Below are 23,438 nucleotides of genomic sequence, written 5' to 3'. Positions count from 1 at the left end.
CATAAAGGAGTCATCAAATTGATATTGTATAGTTCATCTTTTTGTGGGGTTCTGCCTTTTAAGGAATGTCTTTCATGTATTATCTGCTTAAGTATAAGCTTGCTTAACCACTCCTTGTGTAAGATAGGTTGATGCAAAATTCACTTTTGGTATATGTTGCTTTTGTGTAATAGAAGGATTAGAGTGGGTCCCATTGACTTAGGTCGAACCACAATGGATGCAAAACTTTCATCAGTGCTCTGTGCCTGCCATTATTTCTATGTCCACTGCTGGAAGATAAATTATAACATAGTGTTGGTTCAGTAATTGGGGGACCCCATTGTAAGTATTTATTTGCCAGCATCACAACTCTTAGGATACTGTTTACATAATGTAAGGCAAAGTTCTCATGTACAAGGACTTAAGTGAGTACTATGGTTCCTGTTGCTTATTACAAGAAAGTGGATGTATATTTCTGGTATGTGCAGTTAATACAAGTTTGGGGTGAAATCTGGCATGACATGCTTCAGGTTAGGCCCAGTGTCTGATAATTTAAGACAGGGATGGGCAACCTCCTGCCCATGAAGCAGATTCACCCCAGAACTGTGTTTCATTCTAGCCCTTTGATACTCCACCTCACGTATCAGCTGTTCAGTGGGCAGGGGCTAAGACTGAAAAGGACTTTGATGTTGATGATGCAAGTGCAGCTACTTCTACAAGGAAGATCTTTTGCAAGAAGATCAAAGCAGAGGAGGAACTATCCTAGCAAATAGGTAGGCTCTTTGTAGTGCTGGGATAGTTCAGTTGGTAGAGCTGAGGCTATAAATCTCCGGGTCATAGGTTTGAGCCCCATGTTGAGCAAGAGATTCCTGCATTGATGAAGTTGGACTAGATGAGTCTCGTGGTCCCTTCCAACTTTACAATTCTTTTATTCCTTTTCCTTGGAAACATGCAGAGCATCCCTGCAATCTTCAGGATGCTGTTTTGAAGTTTGTGAACTTGAATAGCTGTAAGGCAGGCATTGCATTGTGAATTGATATTATTTCCATTCTTATGCTGGAAGTACTGAGTTCTTTTTGCCTTTTGAACATTCAGGACAGATAAAGGGTGTTGGGAAAATGGAAGGTGACACTCGACTGGAGTTACTAAGAATAATAACTATGACTCTGCTTCCATGGGAAATAGCTTTGTGTTTGTGCATGCAGCTGTGTGCATCTGTGCAAATGTGTTAAGGTGAGCGATTGTATGTATTGATTTGCTCCCATCCATTTTGTTGTCTGGCCTTGCCCTGTACCCACTGATGGGTTAAGATTCAGTGCCTTAAGACTCAATGTGTTGCCCAGAATAGGAAGTGTGAAAGGCTGCAGTGTTTCAGTAATGGATGCAAGCATTCTGTTTTGTGATTTTCCTTGACTGTAGTTTAACCTTCAACACTGTGAAACAGAGTTACTTGGCAAGAGAGCTTCTGTATGTTCCTAACAACCATAGAAACAGGAAACAGGAATGGACCACATTTCCTGTTTTCATGTTTCTTCTGATACATTTGGAAAAAGAGGCTGGTGTATCTATTCTATAGTATGGAGAGATGTTTGTCTTTTTGTTGTGGGATGAACAAACCAGAAATATGTGCATTACCATGTAATATACAACAGTCCATAAAAGTAAGATCCCAGTTTGTAACTGATTTTGTGTTGTCATAGTCCAACATGTTAACCACTACAGCAAAATACCTCTGTACACACTTGACTTACTGTATGCAGAACAGCAATTTGGGCTCATGGCCTCATGCATTCAAATCTAGACTGAGAGAGGAGAAGGGAAAACCTTTATGTACTGCAAAGGAAGTAGTAGTCATTTTAATAATCTATAGGAGTTTTTAAAAATAATGTAAATATTAAAGAGTCATTTTATTTTAAATTCCAGGCTATATAGCCAAAGACAAAATCCTCTTTACTGAACCTGAAGGTATTACTGAATTAATCAGGATGTTTAGTTGATTAATGGTTTGGTAACAAATTAAAAGCATGAGCTCATTAATCAGAAATGCTGATCCAGCGTCTTTCACTGCAACGACTGGAACACAAACTTCTGCTGTCTGCTACTTGTAGGCTCTTTCATGCCTTCCGTTAGAATCTGGAAGTATAGCCCAGCTGGGTTAGCGCTAAACAGAACAGATAGATAGGCCAGAAGAAGAACGAGAAAGACGAGAACAATTTTCCTCCCTTCCTGCAGGTGTTGTCCTGTGCTGTGTCTCTGACTATCAGTGGAATTTGAATTGAAGTAGGGCAAAATGTGTTATCCTAGTGTTAAGCTTAATCTTCCTTTGTTCGTGGTCTTTGTACATGTGGGCTGGCGGGAAGCGGAGCTTAGCCTACCCTAATAAAATTTCACTTTTTGAACAGAAACATGTGATTCCATTGGATGTAGGCAGGGATATGCTAACACTGGGAGTAAGGGCTCTTAATCTGCAGTAGCAGCTTGCCTAATGGTATGAGGAGTTTCCTGCACTGGAGAAGCATAGGGGGAAAGATCCCCATGGTAGCATAAGCCATAGAAAGTACCACAGGGGTAATACTACAGATCACAAACAAGGGAACAGATATATATATATATATATATATATATATATATATATATATATACATGAGATTTATGATTGCACAGGTGTGTTTCATCAGTGTTACATAGCAGCATGGGATTTGTAGTGCTTAAAACTCTGAATTGTTGTTGCTCATATATAGCTTGCAAAACTAGCAAGCTATAGAATTCATAGATTGGCTCTGCTGGAGCAGGCTTTTCTACAAGAATCCAATCTACCATGGAAGTATTTGTTTGAATTCATGTGGCAGCTATTAGGCAGCACTGCATCAAGGAGTGCTGTGATCCTGCTTCTCAGGAGAAAAGTGAAAGGCAGAGAAGATATTTGTTGCTTTGTTTGCCTGTATTCAGCAATGACTTGCTGTCTAATCACTGCCAGACATTACCCTGTTCTGTGAATATGCTTGCTACCATGTGATTTCCTATCTGCTAGCCTTGTGTCATCGCTAGCTTCTTGCTTGAATCTGCCTGAATGAACGGGGAGGGAACAGAGTCACTGCCACAAGCAATCCATAGCAGTTCTTCTGCTGGTGATGGACAAGCACCTTATCTGTCAGTCAGGGCTTTGGACCTTATGGGAACTACAACCTCTACATGGATGGCTACTACGTGTCATGCATTTTTCAAATAGCTATGCAAAGTTTCATTTTTGTACTGGTTTTAAAACAATGTACACCAATCTGAAAAGGTGTTTTGCCAGAGGCCATACAAGATTAAAATTCAAAGGGAGAGAAGACAACTCCCACCCCATAACCATCCACTCCTACCTGTCCCCATTCCCACAGCCCCCTCCCCATTCTCTTTCAGCACAACTTAGTTATCCAGGGCAGCCTTTGTTATTCTTATACCATGTGTGAAATGCCATTGCCTCCAATAGGTAATTTGTGCTGGAAGAGAAGGAAGAGGATTTTAGGGGTCAGGGTGAATGGGTGGCATCTAGGGGAGTTGGGTGAGTGGATGAGTAACTTACAAACCTTGGATTAGGTGAGAAAGCGAACCATTTTGGGGGAAATCATTAATCGTAGCAAGTGGGAGCAAGCTTACCCATCTCTATTTTCTAATGGCCTTGTGTCTTTAGACTTTATTATCATACCTGCAGCCCTTATGAGGCATTCTGGTTAGTTTTTAAGTGAAAGTGTAAGAAGTGTCCTAGAGAGACAAGTTGTCACAGAAACGTGCCAGTTAGTCAACACACAGTTCAAAGTTGGAGGTAACTCTTTATTAGCAAAACTACAATCTTTACAGATTTGGTTGAGTGCCTGGCCTAATGAGCAGAGTAGCTCATTGCCAGTGGTCTTACTCCATAAAAATCCATTGCCAAGACAGAAATTCCCCATCTCCTTCTTTCCAAGCTTTCTCTAAGCAATCAGAGACTGTGGCTTTGTGCAGCCAACATCTCTGCTCTTTTCATGCCTCTTCTGGTTCTGGGAGAATGGGGGAAGGGGAGCTTTTTGCAGCAGGAGGGGGAGAGACTCGTGACTCTTCATTAGCCTGACTCATCTCTACCTTTTGGACTCCCTCCTCCCACTCTCCTGCTTCAGCTTCTGACTCTGATTGTGAACTTCTCTCCGCCCCACACTCTCCCAGCTCACTAGGCCCTGTGACCTCTTCAGCTTCCAACACCTCCTCTTCTCCCTGTTGTCCTTCAGACCGCTCACTGTTGTCCCACCACTCCTCAGGCTCTGAGTCCCTGGTGGTTCCCCAGCCGGTTCCTCCCACCATTCCTCTTTGTTCAACCAATCCATGACTAGCTCATGTCCCCTCCTTACATTTCCCACCATTTCCCAGACTTGGGATGGCAGTTGGATGGCAGATGTGAAAAAAAGTGGCCCTCCTGTATTCATGGAGGCTCCCTACGGTTTTTGGAACCCTAATTTTCTAGGGCTTCTAGAACCCTGATTTTTCCAGGGTTCCAAAATGTGTTGGGAACCCAGCACAAATACAGAAGGTTCCCCATTGCAAACAGGTGCCCTTTGCAAGTTGGAGGGAAACTGGAACAGTGATGTGGAATGGAGAAAAGGTAGTGCATTCATTCCCACAGCTCTCCTTCACATGTTTAATGCCTGAAGGTGGCATATGTCATTTTATGAGATGCACTAAGGTTAGAGATGCTCTGTTGATATATCTGTAACATTTTTGGTTCTCACGAGGCAGGCTAGGAGATTCCAATACAGTATCGCTTATGTGTAGGAGGCTCTAATTGTGGGCATCAGCTTTCTTTGTGGGCTCAGCCACACTGATAGCTGTTCCTGCCACTTCTGGTTTTCTTAGCTTTTTCTTCTTGCCATCTGAGCTGACAGCAGATGCTTCATCATGGCAGTCGTTGAGTAAGCCTGGCATAAGCAGAGAGGCCCAAGCAGAGAGAGCTGCAGTGTTAAGGCCTTCTGGCCACATGGCAGCATTCCAACCTCACAGTTTACTATTATGTAGAAGGTTATGGTTATTTAAGCCTTGCCATAAAACCCCTGTTAGAACATCTACTGTATGCCATTTCACTTATAATTTGGTCAACTTATAAAACATCTCCAAGCCAAAGTCCCCCCCCCCCCACTCTTTTTGCTTCTGACCGAACCCAACATTTCCCATCAGTATGTATTGAACGTAAGGCTTCTTCACAATATTGGGAATTCCTGCCATTTTCATTTGAGGGCATTTGACTGGCATTTGGGGTGCCTTCAAAGTACTCATGCTGCTGCTTCAACAATGGTTGCACAGCTGCTAGCTTGCTGGTTGGCTGGGCACCCTCTTCGTCACCAGCATCCTACGATGCCTAACTTTCTGGCATTTTATGAACGAACTCTTTAACTGATTCGAAATAAAAAAATTCCTTCCTGTAGCACCTTAAAGACCAACTAAGTTAGTTCTTGGTATAAGCTTTCGTGTGCATGCACACTTCTTCAGATACACTGAAACAGAAGTTGCCAGATCCTTCTATATATTGAGAAGGTGGGGAGGGGTATTACTTAGAAGGGTGGTGGGAATCAGAGATTGGCAGATAGCTGAGATGAGCCTGTTGACGACTCTTAACGACTGTAATAGGTCTTACAGGAAAAGGCAAGGGGTGAGAAGGTGAGAAATGGCTTAGTCATATATAATGAGATAAGAATCCGATGTCTCTGTTCAGACCAGGTCTCTCCATTGTTTTAAGTTTGGTAATGAGTTGTAATTCAGCAGCTTCTCTTTCCAGTCTATTTCTGAAATTCCTTTGTAGTAAAACAGCTACTTTGAGATCTTGTATAGAATGTCCTGGGAGATTGAAGTGTTCTCCTACTGGTTTCTCTGTTTTGTGATTCTTGATGTCAGATTTATGTCCGTTTATTCTTTGGCGTAAGGTTTGGCCTGTTTGTCCAATATAGAGAGCTGAAGGACACTGTTGGCATTTGATGGCATATACAATGTTAGACGATGAGCAATTAAATAGTCCCGAGATGGTATGTGTGATGTTGTTGGGGCCAGTAATGGTGTTGATGAAATCTTAAGATCACCATGACCTAAAGACATCTTAGCAATTGTAACTAGGTTTTTAGAAAACAGCAATGCCACCATATTAATAGCAAGAGCTCTCCAGACACTCAGACCCTGCATCCCATTTGATGCCCTGCATTCAATGCACTTCCATAAATGGGTCAAGCAGGTATACATTGTTCAGAGGGCCAGTGTATGTTGATGAACCCAACCCCATTCTCAGAGTTATCCAAAGCCACGACAATATGGTTTGGAGACCTACCACCTCTAGTAGTATGTGCAACTCCTTACATCTCAACCACACACTATGTGATGCCCTGCACTCACCATGGCGATGCTCCTTATCTCATAGGGCATGTCCTGACCAATATGCATAATGGATAAGTAAGAGCCCTCCCAATAGTTTGGGGTCATGGGGTACATTTGAAAACCTCAAAAATTGGCAATGTTCAGAATGTCCCCCCAACCAACAGCCCTCCTCCTAAAAGCTGAGTTTGTTTGCTTTTTAAAAATTAAAAAACGGGGGGGGGGCAGGAAACCTTGGTGGACACCAAGGGGATGTCTGAGAATGCCAGGGACACCACGGGTGCCACATTGGGGACCCCAGGGCGAGATCATGCACAGGTTACAGCTTTTCCAGGGGGTTGCCAACTTTTGCTGGATAATGAAGACAGATGACATTTTGCTCACAGTGACATATGCGCTTGACATTCACAGAGACATTTACATCTACTTTTGTTTCTAATCACTTTGATTTTGAAGACAGAAATGGAAGAAGACATGCCTGTTATGAATGCAGAAAATCACGGCAACTCTGTATAGTCTGGTTGAGCCTGATTCTAAACCAAAGGAAAGGAAGACTGGTTTGTGTGAACCTTGTATCGGCACAGCATCTGCTATTCTGTTAACGGGGGGTGGATTTTATTATTTATTTATTTTTACATTTTTAGCTTTCAATGTGCATACAGTGGTACCTCGGGTTACGGACGCTTCAGGTTACAGACGCTTCAGGTTACAGACTCCGCTAACCCAGAAATAGTACCTCGGGTTAAGAACTTTGCTTCAGGATGAGAACAGAAATCGTGCAGCGGCAGCATGGCAGCAGCGGGAGGCCCCATTGATTAAAGTGGTACCTCAGATTAAGAAGAGTTTCAGGTTAAGAACAGACCTCCAGAACGAATTAAGTTCTTAACCCGGGGTACCACTGTATTAGACAAACACCGTCTCCCTCGGCCTGAAAGCGAGATGAGCGCTGCAACCCCATAGTCACCTTTGACTGGACTTAACTGTCCAGGTGTCCAAAACAAAACAAAAAACAAACAAAAATTAGATCCAGGTTTTTCAGAAAAAGTGTGGCTCTTTCGTTCAAATACATTACAAATTTATCTTCTGCACTGTTTTTGTTTAATTTTTGGAGCTTGAATCAAATATACTAAGATCAACTGTCTAATTCTAACACAAATAAACAGTGTACATTATTTTTAACAGACAGCAGTCAGCTGAAGATCTTGCAAGGGTGCCTGCAAATTCTACCAGCAACATCTTGAATAGACTTCTGGTTACTTACGATCCCAGGATAAGACCAAATTTCAAAGGTTGGTTAATGTACAATAACTTCAGTTTAGCTGTTGAAGCTACTTAAAAATTTTGTGTGTGTGTGTGTGTACCAACAACCAATTACATTTTATTCCCTTAATCCTATGGAATGGACTGATGAGATTCCAGTCCACAATAAACAGAGAGGTAACGGAGCCCTTTAATCTGAGCCTGGCTTGTGAAGTTAAAAGAGAAAATCAATTAATCACTTAGGCTACAATCCTATGCATGTTTACTGAGAATACTTCTGAGTAGAAGTTGGGGCAATGGCCAGGAAGTGTCAGATAAAGTGATGGGCAAAATGGAACCAGAATAGAGACTCAAAACCAAATTAATTCCATCATTAAAAACTCCTGTGGGGGTTGTGCCTTATTCATCTCACCTGCCTCCGAAGGCTGCCCTTCTGTCCTTGATTTGGAAGGAGGCCAGGCCCAGATACGTGACTCAGGCAGACATGCAACAGGCAACCTTCTCCTTGGAAGGTGGTTCATTTCTGCCCATCTGCATCAGGGGGATTGTAGAGCAGAGGTGGTTAAGTAGATGCAGTGAACCAGATCCTTATTTCTCCTCTTACCAAGCCGCATTGTGACATGCGGGTGGGGATACCCACCTGTCAATCACATGATGTCACAGTGACATCAGGTGACCCATTTTTTTTTTTTTTTGGCTTCACTATTTGAAAAATGTTTTTATTTCCCTAATGCTGTTGTGAAATTCGAAATGTGCTACTTTACCAGGGATCATTGCTCTTGCAATATCTGGGGTTGTATCCAACTAAGTTATATTTTGAGTTGGCCAATTCAAATTTATAGGCCTAAGCTAGTGATATCCATTAATTTCATTGGGTCTGTTCTGAGCAGCACTACATTGCTCAACAGCTTTGGCAGCCCTATTAATATATCTATCTTTTTTTCTCTCCCAGTTCTTCAGCCTCCCTACCCACTGCATGAGTCTTGAAACAGAACTATCCCAATTCTTTTTGTTATAAAGGTTTTTTAAATGTGGGGAAGAGATTGTTTATTTTTACTATTGAAAACTATGAGACTTATTCTCTCTCTCTCTCTCTCTCTCTCTCTCTCTCTTTTAGGAATCCCAGTTGATGTAGCAGTCAACATTTTCATTAACAGTTTTGGATCAATACAAGAGACAACTATGGTGAGGCTGCTGTTTCTTGGATATCTGCTTGTGGGTTTATTAACATAATTTATAGCCTACTTTCCATGAAACCAAAATAGAGCTGTGTAAACATGCTTCCTGATTTAGGCTTCATATGTTGCCATTTTCTTGCCTGTCTGATGCATTCTATAATACGTTTCCAATAGGATTACAGAGTGAATATCTTCCTAAGACAGAAATGGAATGATCCTCGACTTAAACTGCCCACTGACTGGAAGGGGTCTGACTCTTTAACTGTAGATCCCACCATGTTTAAATGTCTGTGGAAGCCAGATCTGTTCTTTGCAAATGAAAAAAATGCCAACTTCCATGACGTCACACAAGAAAACATTCTTCTCTTTATATTCCGTAATGGAGACGTACTGGTCAGCATGAGGTACTTTTTCTTTTCAACTGCAAAGTTTTATTATAGACTTTGAACAAATGAAAGTCTCTGCTTGATTAACTGAGGCACAGATTTGGGATTTTTAAAAAATTTAAATTAAATTAAATTAAGTACACAATACTTTTGAGAAATAAAGTGGAGCTACTATATGGTCAGTGAGACTGAATGCTTGCTTGAAAATTGTGAGTTAGAATGGCTGTTGATCTGAAATGGTATGGCTATCTGCAATCTTTCTGAGGACATGAACCACTGGATTTGGGAAGTTAGAAGGGTGTTCACACGTTACGTTCAACAAGTGTACAATGAGTACCTGTGTGTGCAAATAATTGAGCTGTTTTATAACGTTGAATGAGTGTAGTCTGTATACTTGCATACACAATAGCTAAACTGTAGGAAACATCAAATCCTTCATACAATGTAGAGACAGCTTATACCTGTATTCAGTGTAACATAAGAATATGACAAGCACAGGGATCATTCTCTTCCACTGACAATTTCTCCCATTCACAACTCCACATGGATACTATACAGATAAATCCACGAGCCTGATCATGTCTCTGTGCTGTATGCTGTAATGAAGCATGTGTTTTCTACGTGCTGAAAATGTTGCAATGAAACACTCCTAGAGTAGAAAAATAAGTGCATCTTTATATGAATACATTGCATACTGATCTGCTACATTTGTGAACATGAAAGCAAACAACAGCCACCACCTCCCCTTTTAACTTGAAGATTGCTTTGAATTGCTCACAAGCTTTCGGTTTATATTTCCAGATTATCCGTTACGCTTTCCTGCCCGTTGGACTTGGCCTTGTTTCCTATGGATACACAGCGTTGCAAGATGCAGTTGGAGAGCTGTATGTAAATCAGATTGTGCATAAAAATAGCTACCGCTTCCTGTTGTGCCTATATAAACTGAAGAAAGGATACACAGTGCACAAGGCTTTTGAATGTGGACTTGTACAGTGGTTTCAAAAAATCATGTTCATTGGTCTCCGTCTTTTATAATTCAACCCCTAGCTGTGGTACTTTGATCCTATGCATCAAAGTACCTGGGAGTAAGTCCCACTGAACTCAGTGGGAGTTATGTCTGAGTTAAAGTACATATAATTGTGCTCCATAGGCCTGATCTTAAAATAATTTGCTTGGAAGCCCAACTGGTTTTCACTGAAATTTATATCTGTCAAAGGCTGTTAGGATCATGGTGTAGTTTTAGCAGGGATGCTTATCAACTTCAGGGATTCTGTATCACAAGAGACAGCAGAGGGTGGGTGGAACCATGCCAAAGTAATGTATGTGATAGGGAGGAAAGACCTGTGGACCTACCTCCCTGCTCCTTGCATGGATTGGGGTGGGCTGGGTAGCAATGGTGTTGGAGCCATGCGGTTGCATGGGGAAAAGATTCACAGGTGGGATATCAAAAGGGAGAAAGCCCAATCCTCAGTAGAGATATAACTCAACTTTGAAGGAGGCACTTGCAGCATAGTTTCAGAGGACAGTCTTAACCAAATGAAAGGTTATTCAAAGAAAAGGTGGTCCTTCAGATAGACTGAGACCAGACCCATATAGGGCTTCTCAAGTCAAATAATGCATGCTGAATTGTGTCTGAAAACAAATTGGAAATCAGGGAAGATGTTTCAGCAGCAGTGAGATATGACCAGCATAAAGAATACCCATGAAATAATGAGGCTGCCATGTTTCGAGTCAAATAATCTAGGGGACAGTATGATTGAGAATTATAGAGTTGGAAGGGACCACAAGGACATCTAGTCCAACCCCCTGCTATGAAGGAATATATTTTGGCTATTGCATTTGTTATTTTTATCTCTTAATCCTTTTTTCCTAAACACCTAGTTGGTTACACTACCGATGATTTACGATTTATCTGGCAATCTGGTGATCCTGTTCAACTGGAGAAAATTGCTTTGCCACAATTTGACATTAGGAAAGAAGATATTGAATATGGCAACTGCACCAAATATTACAAAGGAACTGGTATGTAATATCAAACATTGATGAATTTCATGGCATGATCAGACTCTGTTCACCTATAGCAGTGGTGTCCAAACTTTTCAAAGAGGGCCAGATTTGATGAAGTGAAGGACCAACCAAAGTTGTTGAGCTTGCACCCCAGGAAATAAACTGCCATAGGGGCCAGATTAATGTTTGGATTAATGTTTAGATGATCATTGACATGTTAACCACAAAGTGATGAGGACAAATGCTCTCTCTAAAATAAGATATCAGAATGGAGGGGAAGTCATGTTATGTTTTGCAGCAGTTTATGCAGTCCCAATATCTGTCTTATCATTCAAAATATCTTGATATTTCTAATGGGCTATCCAGGTAGAACAGCAGCAGCCAATGTCGTACCCTTTAGATGTTGCTGGTCTACAGTTCCTGTCACCCTTGACTATTTGCTGTGTTGGCTGGGGCAGATGGGAGTTGGAATCCAACAACATCTTGAGAGCACCACATTGTCTACCCTGATGCAGGATATAGATAGCACTCAACCCTATGAATGGTATACTTATTTGTGAGATAGAACATGTTTGAGAAAATGCACCTATATTTCTGAATGGTGCCAGAAACCGTAAACAGAAATATAATATGTCAGTTACTCTGGATGTGAGTGAAGCAGTTAATGATTCACCACTTCCAGAGCCCAACCATTTTCCATTTTCTCCCCCAGCATTCTTCCTCCCCCTTTCTCATTGAAACCGAAGGTGGGCAAATTACTCGGGCGATCTTCAGGCTGGTGCAAGTAAGGGGCCCAGTCCTGGGGAAACAGAGGGACTTTGGCTGTAGCAGATCCAAGACGGCTTCTACCACACATATGAAACCTGACACCACCACCAACTGGTGGAATCAGCTCTATGCCAGTAGAACTTTTTGCAGGTTTGAGGTTGGAGAACCTCCCCAGAGGACATGACCCTTCCTGCCAGCAGCCCTTTTTTCCACCAGTGGAGAGGCACCTCTGCTCAGTCCTAGCCTCCTCCAGTCAGCAGATCTGGGGTTGGGATTGCTCTGTTCCTTGTTACACTGAAGAAAATTAACCACATAGGCAAGAACTCCAAGGAGAGGGGGACTGAGATACTTAATTCACTGGGTCTGTCAGAAGAATAGGTTTTTCACTGGCTGTCCTAAAACATGGAGCTAGAGCCTAAGTAGCAACAGACCTGTAACATTTGCTTGAGGGGTTTGCCTGATCTGAAATTCAGCAAGTGCACTAAAATAGGGTTTGTTCAAGTGATGCATTCCAAGTAGAGCTCTTGGTGATGCAGCCAGATAATTTTAGACCTTGGGCTTAATGGCCTGGACTATATTAAATGGTCTGATTTGGGATTGGCCCCATATAGAAGAGTCAGAATGGATATTTTATGATGCAAAAAAAATAATTTCTACTCTGGTGGTAACATATACTTTGTGATGGAATTAATGGTCTCCATTATCCTATTTTGGAGAGGTCAGAAGGGGAGTAAATTCCAACAAAGTCAGTCAGGTTAGATGTCTGAAATTACATGCATGATGTACCAACAGTTAAAACTTGTTTCATCCATGTAGCTTAATTGTTGGTTCCTGGAAGCAATTTTGGTAGGGCTTTCATCTGTCAAGTGACCCAGCAGTTGCTCATGGGACGGGTAGTGTTGGAAATGCCATGACTTTTGTAAGCTGTCTAGGTATCCTTTGTACTTAATGACATGTATTTTCGGATCTTCTACTCTAATACTTCTGATGGCTTGATGTTCAACCAAATACTAGGTCTGTTAAGTGGTTAACAAGCCAAACTTATTGCGTGAACAGGGGAACAGATTAGTACTCACTATGAAGTTGTGCCACACTTTTTAACAACAACAAAAAGAGGTGCTGATATTGCATACCATAGAGTACCCCCTGAAAAATTTCACCACTGACGCTACTGCATTAAACCTTAGTTCCTGAAACCTGATCTGTGATTATGCAGATTGCTGCTAGGTAGCTGCAGATATTTCTTGCTAACTATGATTGTATTAGCTGGCCTTGATAAGTACTAGATGATTAGCTTAGTGAGTCATACTAGTTGACACTATAATCAGCATGGGGGCATTATGATGAGGTATGTAAGAGGGGGAAATAATCAGACCCTCATCAAAGTGATCAGTGGAGGGGGTGGATTGCTGACTCATTTGCATTAGAGCTTTATTTTTGCCTGACATCAGTCCATTAATTAATTAATTTCATAGATTCAAAATCAGTTAATGGCTTCAGTACAAATGCTAGATTTTTGTGTGTGGGTCTAACTGTAGTAGCAAGATGAAGAAATTCATAGTCTGCCGCCATTTTATGGGGCAGTATCTCATCATATCCTGAAGATTGTAGGAGAACGTAATACAATTACAAGGTAATTGCATTCAGAAACAAATGGCATCATATATTTTATTCAGTTATATCACTGTTTCTTCCCTATTTCATTTCATTTCTCTCTTAAGCAGTGATTGCCAAAGTCCAGCTACCAGACTAACTCTCGTTGTTGCCCCAGGCTGGTTTTTACAGCTGCATATTCTTTGACTGGATTTTGAATCAGATTGTAATTCTGCAAAACTGAGATGCAATGTGTGTATTGGCAGCTACAGCATGGGGATTAATTGTTCTCCCAGTTATGAGCTTACTTTTAGAAGAATTGGAATCCTGATAGCACTTAACACTACTAAACGTATGCTAAAGAGCAATCCAGCAAGTTTCTATGCCAGGCAGGGAGGAGAGTTGGATTGAGTTGTTGCAGTCACTTTGCTTGCTCTGCTGTTACAAGGGCAGGGCTGAGACAAAGGGATTCTGAGCCAGTCTTGTAGCCATCACCTGCTGTGGCCTCATTCAAACCCAATTGTTGCACCAGCCTAGACTTGGTGCTGGGATTGGCCCTGATTGCCCTGGCCCTCCTCCAACTTCTGTAACCACTGTGGTGTCACTGCTTCATAAACCCCACCTCCAACAGGGGATAGGAGTTAGGATTGCACTCTTAGTGTGTTGGAGCAAACATGGATAGAAACAGCACAAGCAGGAGGAAGTTTCAAGATATCTCTTGTGTCCAGTTTTGACTATTGAATTATTATTATAATGAAACTGCCAGCTGGCTTCCCTTAATGTGAAATTTACATTGTTCATCTCGGTGACTAGGAATGTTATGCTTTCTATTGAAATATAATATAAGGGCTTTTAGTCAGAGCAGGAGTGAATTTCTGACCTAACACAAACAGCTGAACACATAAAAGTCATATATAGTATGGAAAATGAAATAAGAATTTGACAATCTGTGGAATCCGTTTATAAATGGCATAGAAAGCATTCCACTAGCTTAAGATCATAAAAGAGGAGAGGATCAAATAACCAGTACATGTTCAATATGTTAATTAGACAATTTTGCTCTTCGTGTTTAATTTAGTTGTATTTGCCCTGGACTTTTTAAATGATTATTCCCAAAACCATTAGCAGCGAACTTTATGTTTTATTATGAATGTTCGTACTTAGGTTTGTTGTGTAAAGAGGTTGACTAGAGAGTGGTCAGTCCTGTGTCTGAAGCTCTGCACTCATGTGTCACTCAAAATCATCGAGAAAATTCATCCAAACATAATTTTTTTATTTTACAAGAAGAGATTTGTACTGTCACACAATGAAATTTCATTACATAGATTTTATTTCCCACAAAAAACTAGGAAATGGAATACTGCCATATTGGCTATGGCGTAATATCTGTCTATGTTTTATATATAAGAAGATGTAATCCTCTTATGGAAACAGACCTGCCCTTTTTGTCACTATAGGCAGAGGAGGATACTGTAGGTATATGTGCACATATGTGAGTGTGAGAAACCTCTTACATTCACCAAACCTTAGTCTTGCTTTTATTTTTCTCCTTTCAACTGACACAGTGCTGCTGAAAGCAGATACTCTCCTTGTTCAATCTCCCCCCACCCAAAGTATTTAAACCTGATTTAGGGCAAGCTCAAAGTTCAGGACAGCTTCCTTTGAAATCATATGAAGAACCCACAAAATGTGCAGCAGGGAGCTGGGTGATTTTAAAGCATCCGTATCTGAGACCAGGGGCTTCTAGAAACATGAATACCTAAACATGTCTATTCTTTCTCCAAAGGTTATTACACCTGTGTAGAAGTGATCTTCACTTTAAGAAGACAAGTTGGCTTTTACATGATGGGCGTTTATGCTCCCACGCTGCTCATTGTCGTCCTGTCATGGCTCTCGTTTTGGATCAATCCTGATGCAAGCGCTGCAAGAGTGCCTCTGGGTAACCTGAGTTTCACCTGAAGTCAGAACCACCCAGTGTCACCCAGTGTCTGTTCTGTGGTTGCTTCAGTAGCAGATTTCATTGGATTACTGAAGGCAACTCAACTCTCATGGCATGCTCTTCACTCTCATCCCAATCTTCTCTTTTTCAGTCCCATACATGTCTCCACTTTTTAAAAGACAAGATCTGTAGCCTATAAACAGGTTGCTCCTGTCTCTGCTCACTAAATCACCACTGTGGCGTGTATGAGTGCAACTGTGAGTAGAACTTCAGAAGCATTATCAGCTTTGGGGTGCAGGGGTAGAATAACAGATCCTGGATCTTTGAACCTTAGCCAGGGGGAGTATATGGGGCTTCACCAACATTTGTTGAACATATGGGAGTGGGATGATGAAATGCTATGATACCCAATTCCATCTGTAGATTTCGGCTGAGAGTGAGTCTCACTCTCAAGTGAGCATTTCAGCAACAGCCCAGAGAACTTGGATTCCTATTTTTGTTTCATCACCAATAGGTTTGAGGGCAACCCCCCCAGCAAACCACCTTAGCACTAGCCTGGCTTTAGTGTAAGTTGGTTTCTCGATGGGCCCTAGTGAATTCTAGTATGCACCCACAGTGCCCCTCAAGCTTACCTAATGGTGGAAAGTGAGTAATGGTGGCTCTAAGCAGCTGTCAGATGATGAACCACAAGAGCCAAGTACCAAAATAGCCATGAGGTAGACAGCAACAGTGGCGCTTTAAGCATCCTAGCAGCTGCCATGTTCATTTCCTAAAATGACCTTGATGTTCAATTGTTTCAAGAGTGATGCTACATCCAGGGCATTGGAGGAGTTGGAAATAGTCTGCACCCAGCAGTCCTTTGAACACCAGTTCCCAGACTACCCTATCCCCAAAAAAGTAAGCTTAAGCTGCCCTGAGCATGCATCTGTGTTGGTGGGCCCTGAGGCCCTAGCAGTTTTCCAAAGATACCATGTGATGCTGTTGCCCCCTTCAAGGAAACTTGAAGATGGTAATACTGATGGTATCACACAACTAAGTTTCAGACTTAACTATGAACCTTGCAAATAGAAAAGTGAGACAGGACAAGCTGTCACCAGCCAAAGGGAAAAGGCTGCACAGGTACACTGAAAGGGCCCCCCACATTTATTCAGTTTGTGGGGTGGTCCTAAGTCACTTTAGCAGGGGGAAGATGGTGTGTCACTGTCTTTAGTTCTTTCTGCATGAGAACTAGGACAGGACAGGCTCCTCTAAATCAAAAGTTGTTGTTTAGTCATGTCCGACTCTTTGTGACCCCATGGACCAGAGCACGCCAGGCACTCCTGTCTTCCACTGCCTCATGCGGTAGGGAATCCTTTTTAGACCACATGCCAGAGGCAAAAGAGGATGAAGCATTCCAGGCAAGCAAAAACTCCTAATTGTGGCAGAAAGGAGGGCTGGCAAGGGGTGTGGCCAAGGGGGGGGAGAGAGTTGCAAGCGCTAGATAGAGAGGTCTGGTGGGGCATATTTTCCCACCTGGTCTGTGGTCTCTCACCCAGCCTATGGTCTACACAACCTGTTGTCCTCCTGTTGGCTAGCCCCCAGGGCCTTCAAATTCCAGCATGTTCAGAAGCCCTTCTCTGACATTTTCTGAAGCCATAATACTGTTGGTTTCAGAGCAAAGTGGCTACTTGATAGAAATCTTTCTTCCACCCCCTTCAGCCAGATTACACATTTCCTTTGAAATAGAGTAAGATCTTATTCTTTTCCATCTCTCTGAGGCTGAACTTTTCACCCTCAGATTCAAGGCAAATGGAAAGTAGCAGCAGGCCACAGTGACCTCCACTGCCCTGTTGAACAAAGCAATGAAAGGACAAGCTGAACTCTTATTCTAAAATCTGAAATCCATTGACTGAGGTTAGTTTTCAAACTTTAAATAGCTGTGAAGTACAAGGTATTTGAAGGACTATAGAATGTAGCTCTGCAAAGATGAATATCCTTGGCTCTTTGCTGTCAAAGGTGGGCAGTTGTTAAATTCAACACACATTTTTCAAAGTAGCAACATAACAACAGGATGGACGCTTCAGACTGTTTTGAGATGTATAAAATTAGTACCCATATAGACAACCACTTTGATTGCTACATTCCCTGCAGGGAAACTCGGGAGCAGTCAAGGCACTTGGTTTCAATATTACTCCATCATTTTGTGACATCTAAAACACCATTTGATTGGTGGTAAGAACTAGCGCTGATAAGGGGGAAAGACATAGTTGTGCCATGATAAATAGTGCAGTTAGCAACAATAAAAACCGTTTGTAGCCATCATTGCTTATATATGTGTTCAGAATTATTATGTGATCAGTGCATGCACCGGAATCCATAATTCACCTTGTACATTCATTTTCATCTCCTGCAAAGCATCAGCAAGTCCTGTTCCTTTTTAGGAAATGTCATCCTTTAGGAACCGGCAGCATAAACATGGGAAGAGGCAGCAAAGAGGGAAAGGGCTAGCAGCGCAGGAAAGCTTCTATTACATTCTTGGATCTTTCCCACTCCACTTTAGGTATCTTTTCAGTGCTCAGCTTGGCCTCAGAATGTACCACGCTTGCTGCCGAACTCCCCAAAGTGTCTTACGTGAAGGCCTTAGACGTGTGGCTGATTGCCTGCCTTCTCTTTGGGTTTGCTTCACTGGTTGAGTATGCCGTGGTTCAGGTTATGCTGAACAACCCAAAGCGAATCGAAGTTGAAAAAGCCAAAATGGCCAAAGCAGAGCAAGCAGAAGGGAAAGGCGGAAATGCTGCTAAGAAGAATACTGTGAATGGCACAGGCACCCCTGTGCACATCAGCACTTTACAGGTAAGTGCCCTTATTGTGTCTTTACTTTTGCTAGCTTGCTCAATTTTCGGTTGTTTGTTTTTTTTAAGCATAGGGGGCAATGCTGTGTAGATGCTCAGTTGGAGGGTTTTTGCCTAAGTAGTTCATTGTATTTGATTGTGATGCTGCGGGGAAGCATTTTTGAAAGTTTAAGATGCTTGCTGAAAGAGCTTCTGAAGTAGGCACGCAAAGAAGGGTAAAAAAAAAATCAGACTTCTTGTCCCTGCCTTTAGCCAGAGGGAGTTATCTGCCTCAGGGAGCTGATTTGGGGTGTCATGGCAGCAAATGGTTAGGTATCCGATTTATTGTTTTATTTTTACTGCGAGGGAGGGGAAAGGCACTTGTGGGATTTTCTTGACTAGCCTTAGGGTAATATGTGCCATGGCTTGTGGGGAGAGGCATCATTTGCCCCTCCAAAATGTCATGGGAGGGCCCTGAGAACAAGAGATGTGCAACCGTGGTCCTTTGCATCAAATCCTAAGGGGGTGCCATTCAGAACAGCCCTTTTTTCTTAGAGGCCGCATGACATTGCCGTGGCAGTATAATGTAGTATTAGGTATTCTCGAAGGACCACCACCACACCTTGTACTAGGAAGATGCTTTAGCCATAAGTGGGATTAGTCTTTTAGCTCTTTAAACGAATCAAGTCTTTGACCCCAGGAAATTTTCTATTCCTGTCCATCATAAGACAAAATGTCATGCCTCGTGTTAAATGCTGTGATCCTGATCCATGGACATAATTGATTAACCTTTTTTTAAAAAAAAGAAATTGCAGTTCCTTGGGAATGGGGAGGGTAACGGCAGCTGCACTTGCCTTAATAATAATAATAATAATAATAATAATAATAATAATACATTTTTTATTTATACCCCACCCTTCCCGGTTCAAAAACCGGGCTCAGGGCGGCTAACAACAAATTTAAAACACTTAATTATAAAAGCAGCAAAAAATACAGTATAAAAACCATGAATAAAAATCAAAAATCAATTAGATAATCCCCAAGGCTAGCTGGTCCTACTTGGACAGCAAAGAGGCCAGGGGAGAATTAGCTGTGGGGTCTCAGAGCGGGTGATCTTCATAAAAGGGGAGGGGGAGGGAAGAGAAGGGAAATAAAAGATCAGGCTGAATTGCTGCAGTCTCATAACAGAGGAAGCAAATGAGAGCATCCTTTCTCACCATGGAGCACAGAAATGTTCTCTCTCACACCCTCCAGCTTTACTCTTTCCCATCCCAACCCTTACCTTTGGTGTGTGAGACACACACGCAGGGTGTGCCAGGTTAGAGAGAGCCAAAAATGTGTGACAGTGTCAGGACAGTGTGTGAGAGAGGTCTGTGTGCCTGTATTAAGTGTGGCTAGTTGTATATGTGTGTGTGTGTGAGAGAGAGAGAGAGAGAGATTGTGTTTGTGTGCTCCTGCCTCCGTCCCTCCAGATTAAATGGAGCTCCAGGGCCAGTGATGGAGCTGCATAACAGAATGCATTTATTGTCTCATCAATTATCTCAGAAGGTATTTTCATGGCTACAGTTGAGCATCAGAATGATTGCGCAAAACTATATCAGCTATGCAGAAGATGCATAGATGCATTGCTATTGCTTAATTCCAGCTGACAGTCATGGGGAAATGTACAGCTTAGCTTCCCCTCTGAACAGTAGGAAAACACAGCAGAGTTTGTTCCCTGGTGCCAGAACCTGCCTACCAAGAAACAAATTACCATCTTGCACCCTCTAGTGACTCTTTGCGGCATCATCATCATTTAGAACAAATTCCTTTTGCACATACATAGTAGGCTATGTTTCTTAGTGAAGCGGGGGGGGGGGGTGTGAGCGCTTAATAGTTCAGTTCAATTTGAGTATTCACACATACCATTCTCCTGTGCCAATCAGTGAAAGGAGTCCCTTAGTTAAAATTGTATGAAATTATTGTAGTCTCTTCCAGTTTTTTTAAAAAAATAATATTTTATCAATAACGTTTCATTTATAAGAAGATAGAATGAGAAAAAAGAAAGCAAGTAAAAGGGAATGAGATTGAAAAAAGAAACAATACTGTTACCTTAAAGGTAAAGGTAAAGGGACCCCTGACCATTACGTCCAGTCGTGGCCGACTCTGGGGTTGCGGCGCTCATCTCGCTTTATTGGCCAAGGGAGCCGGCGTACATGTGGCCAGCATGACTAAGCCACTTCTGGCGAACCAGAGCAGCACACGGAAATGCTGTTTACCTTCCCACCGGAGCGGTACCTATTTATCTACTTGCACTTTGATGTGCTTTCAAACTGCTAGGTTGGCAGGAGCTGGGACCGAGCAACGGGAGCTCACCCAGTTGCGGGGATTCGAACCACAACCTTTTGATTGGCCAGTACTAGGCTCTGTGGTTTAACCCACAGTGCCACCCGCATCCCTACTGTTACCTTACCATACATTAATATACAGAAATGCATATTCTCATTATCCTAATATACATATACTTTTCAATAACCTAATATATTCTGTGTAAACCCATTCAAAATATCATTGTACTTATCCAAGAAAGTCTATGTCTATAAGCTGTCCATTCATATGGTGCCACTGTGGTCTCTTCCAGTTGATCCCACAGCTCTAACATTATCCTTTTTCGGTTTGTGCTTTTGAACATACGTATGACAGTGCTAGCTCTGTCAGAGTTGTGGGTTCAAGCCCCATGTTGGGTGAACGATTCCTGCATTGCAGGGAGTTGGACTAGATGATCCTCACGGTCCCTTCCAGTTCTATGAATTACCTGATTCTATTGTTGTTTCAAAGAAGGTCCCTTTTTACACTTCCTTTAAAGGCATACATTCATTTTTCTCTCACTATTTCTGAAGGTAATGCAAAAAATTAATATGAGAGGGTGTGGTTTTTTTAAGGGCCAAATATTTCAGTCTTTCCTTGTAGGGAAGTTGATTATTGCTTTGGGTTGCCCAGTCCCTCAAGTTTTGAAATATCACATTTTCATCCTGCCCGTTTAAAGATACTGCACCCCCATCCAATATGCATTGGCTTAAAATAATGACTTTGGCATCATGTATGTGATGAATATATTTCTGAAGGTGATGAAAATGTAGGCAATCACTCCTGAAAGAGAAATATGTATATTGCTTGTGTATCTTTTATAACCTCTAACGAGAAATCTCCTGTCCCTTGCTTCTGATACAAATCAGCAGTCACAATTTTGGCTAGCATTGTCCATTCATATGTCCCTTCATAGTATTATCCAATCACAAAAAAATTGCCCATGTTTTCTTTCTTTCTTCACTTGTGCGGTTTGTCATCATGAATATTTTCTGAAATTCCTCACAATGCATTTATTTTTTAAAAAGGACACCCCCACCCAACTTCTGTTCAGATGGATAAACATAATTTGCCTTTGAGCAGATTGTTTAGGATTTTATTAGCATAGATTTTAAATAAATTACCATTATGGTCCCAGAACTCTGACTCTTTGATAATGACAAAATGTGTTCAGCATGAAAACTTTGATGGATGGAATCTGAATTGAGCCAGGTAGATGTTTATTTGCGTTTTTAAGGCATATAGATATATAGTCCAGCTGTCTTCATATTTATGCCAGAGTGGTTTAAAAATCCAATTGCAGATTAAGCAAGATATACAGTAAAACAATTAAAATCAATACACAAATAACACAATTGGAACAGCAGCATGAAAATCTGGCAGTTTGGTATATCTTACTTGCATGTAATTAACAGAGCAAAGAAACAACTGGAATAGCTGCAGAGTCTAGTTGATGTAGGCCCCCAGCTAAAATTACAGTGCAGTCCTAACCACATCTACTCAGAAGAATTCAGTGGGCTTTACTCCCAGGTAAGGGGTTAGGACTGCAGCCTTAGTCATGAGTCTCAAGTTGCAGCCCAACCCATATAGAATAGGTTAGCTAACGTGGTTATGTGCTTGCTAGAGTAATTCATGGCTTCTGAAATGCTGTTTGTTTGTTTTCCTAGGTTGGGGAGACCCGATGCAAAAAAGTTTGTACTTCGAAATCTGACCTGAGATCCAACGATTTCAGTATTGTTGGAAGCTTGCCAAGGGATTTTGAACTGTCAAACTATGACTGTTACGGAAAGCCCATCGAAGTGAACAGTGGGCTTGGGAAGTCTCAGGCAAAGAACAACAAGAAGCCCCCTCCCCCCAAGCCTGTCATCCCGTCAGCTGCCAAGCGGATCGATCTGTATGCAAGGGCGCTGTTTCCATTTTGCTTCCTTTTCTTCAACGTCATATATTGGTCCGTATATTTATGATAGACCTTTTTATTTTTGGAGGAATAAAGAAGTGTGTGCAATATATGCCATTCCATTCCATCATGAAGGCCGGTCTGCAACAATTATTTTGCATTTGCAAAGCAATATATTGCATATTAGATGCCCTATGTGACTGTAATTGGGGGGGGGGGAGAGAAAGGGGCATCCTGGTTTTGAATGAAAGCATGACACCGCAATGTCTGTGCTTGAACCAACTGTTGTATATAAATGTACAGCGTACATCCTGCTTTAGGAATATACGAAGGACAACGCATACTACATTATTGAAGCTGGACAACACTCCCTATGAACATAACCAAGAGTCAAAGTGTTTCTGATAATGAAACCGATGTGCACGCTGATTACCAGTAAGATCAATATTCTAGTATATGTAGTATTTAAAAGTTCTCCTTATGACTCTCAAAGCCAAGACCCATCTTGTTCTTGTATAAAGTTAAATGGCACTGTGGAAGAACAAGCTGATGTTGTAATTCAAATCATGTAGACTTTGTAAGTGGGCCAAGTATATCTTAAGCTGATCTTGTCTATGTGGAAAAATAAAGATCAGAGAATTACTAGTTTTGCAAAATCAGATCATTTATTTAAAAATTGCACCATGTGTTTCAGCATGAGCCAAGCGTGCTGCCAAACATAGTGGATGGGGACTGGTTCAGTGCAATGGACTTTGAAGAAGCCCAGGGCTAAAGAGTTCTGTCCTATCTATAAGGTCACTTACAGTGCAGTCCTACATACTCATTACACCGGGGATGGAGTCTTGCAGTTACTACACTAGTTAGATGCTCAGCCTGGGAAGGGAAGGATCAAGTACGGAACCAGAA

The 23,438-nt window shown here is 41.8% G+C and overlaps 1 protein-coding gene across 5 annotated transcripts in view; it reads left to right on the top strand.

Annotated features, from left to right (window-relative positions):
- The window catches only part of GLRB (glycine receptor beta), a 28,965-nt gene extending 5,791 nt beyond the window's left edge, over positions 1-23,174 (top strand). The window contains exons 3-12 of one of the 5 annotated variants that reach the window (XR_013990586.1): positions 7,531-7,637; positions 8,726-8,793; positions 8,961-9,190; positions 9,974-10,056; positions 11,054-11,194; positions 15,327-15,479; positions 15,631-15,736; positions 16,281-16,376; positions 17,257-17,372; positions 18,019-18,151. Coding sequence is in view for 1 of the 5 variants with exons in the window: in XM_081021388.1 (XP_080877514.1) it covers positions 7,531-7,637; positions 8,726-8,793; positions 8,961-9,190; positions 9,974-10,056; positions 11,054-11,194; positions 15,327-15,479; positions 18,019-18,311; positions 22,303-22,599 (1,372 nt within the window). In the remaining 4 variants the exon portion in view is untranslated. The other 4 variants (XR_013990585.1, XR_013990584.1, XR_013990587.1 and 1 more) reach the window with 4 other exon arrangements.
- The last annotated feature ends 264 nt before the right edge of the window (positions 23,175-23,438 follow it).

Source organism: Podarcis pityusensis (assembly GCF_964106645.2).
Source record: "Podarcis pityusensis genome assembly, chromosome: 9".
In the NCBI taxonomy this organism is placed as follows: Eukaryota; Metazoa; Chordata; class Lepidosauria; order Squamata; family Lacertidae; genus Podarcis; species Podarcis pityusensis.
This window is presented reverse-complemented; position numbering and strand designations above follow the sequence as displayed.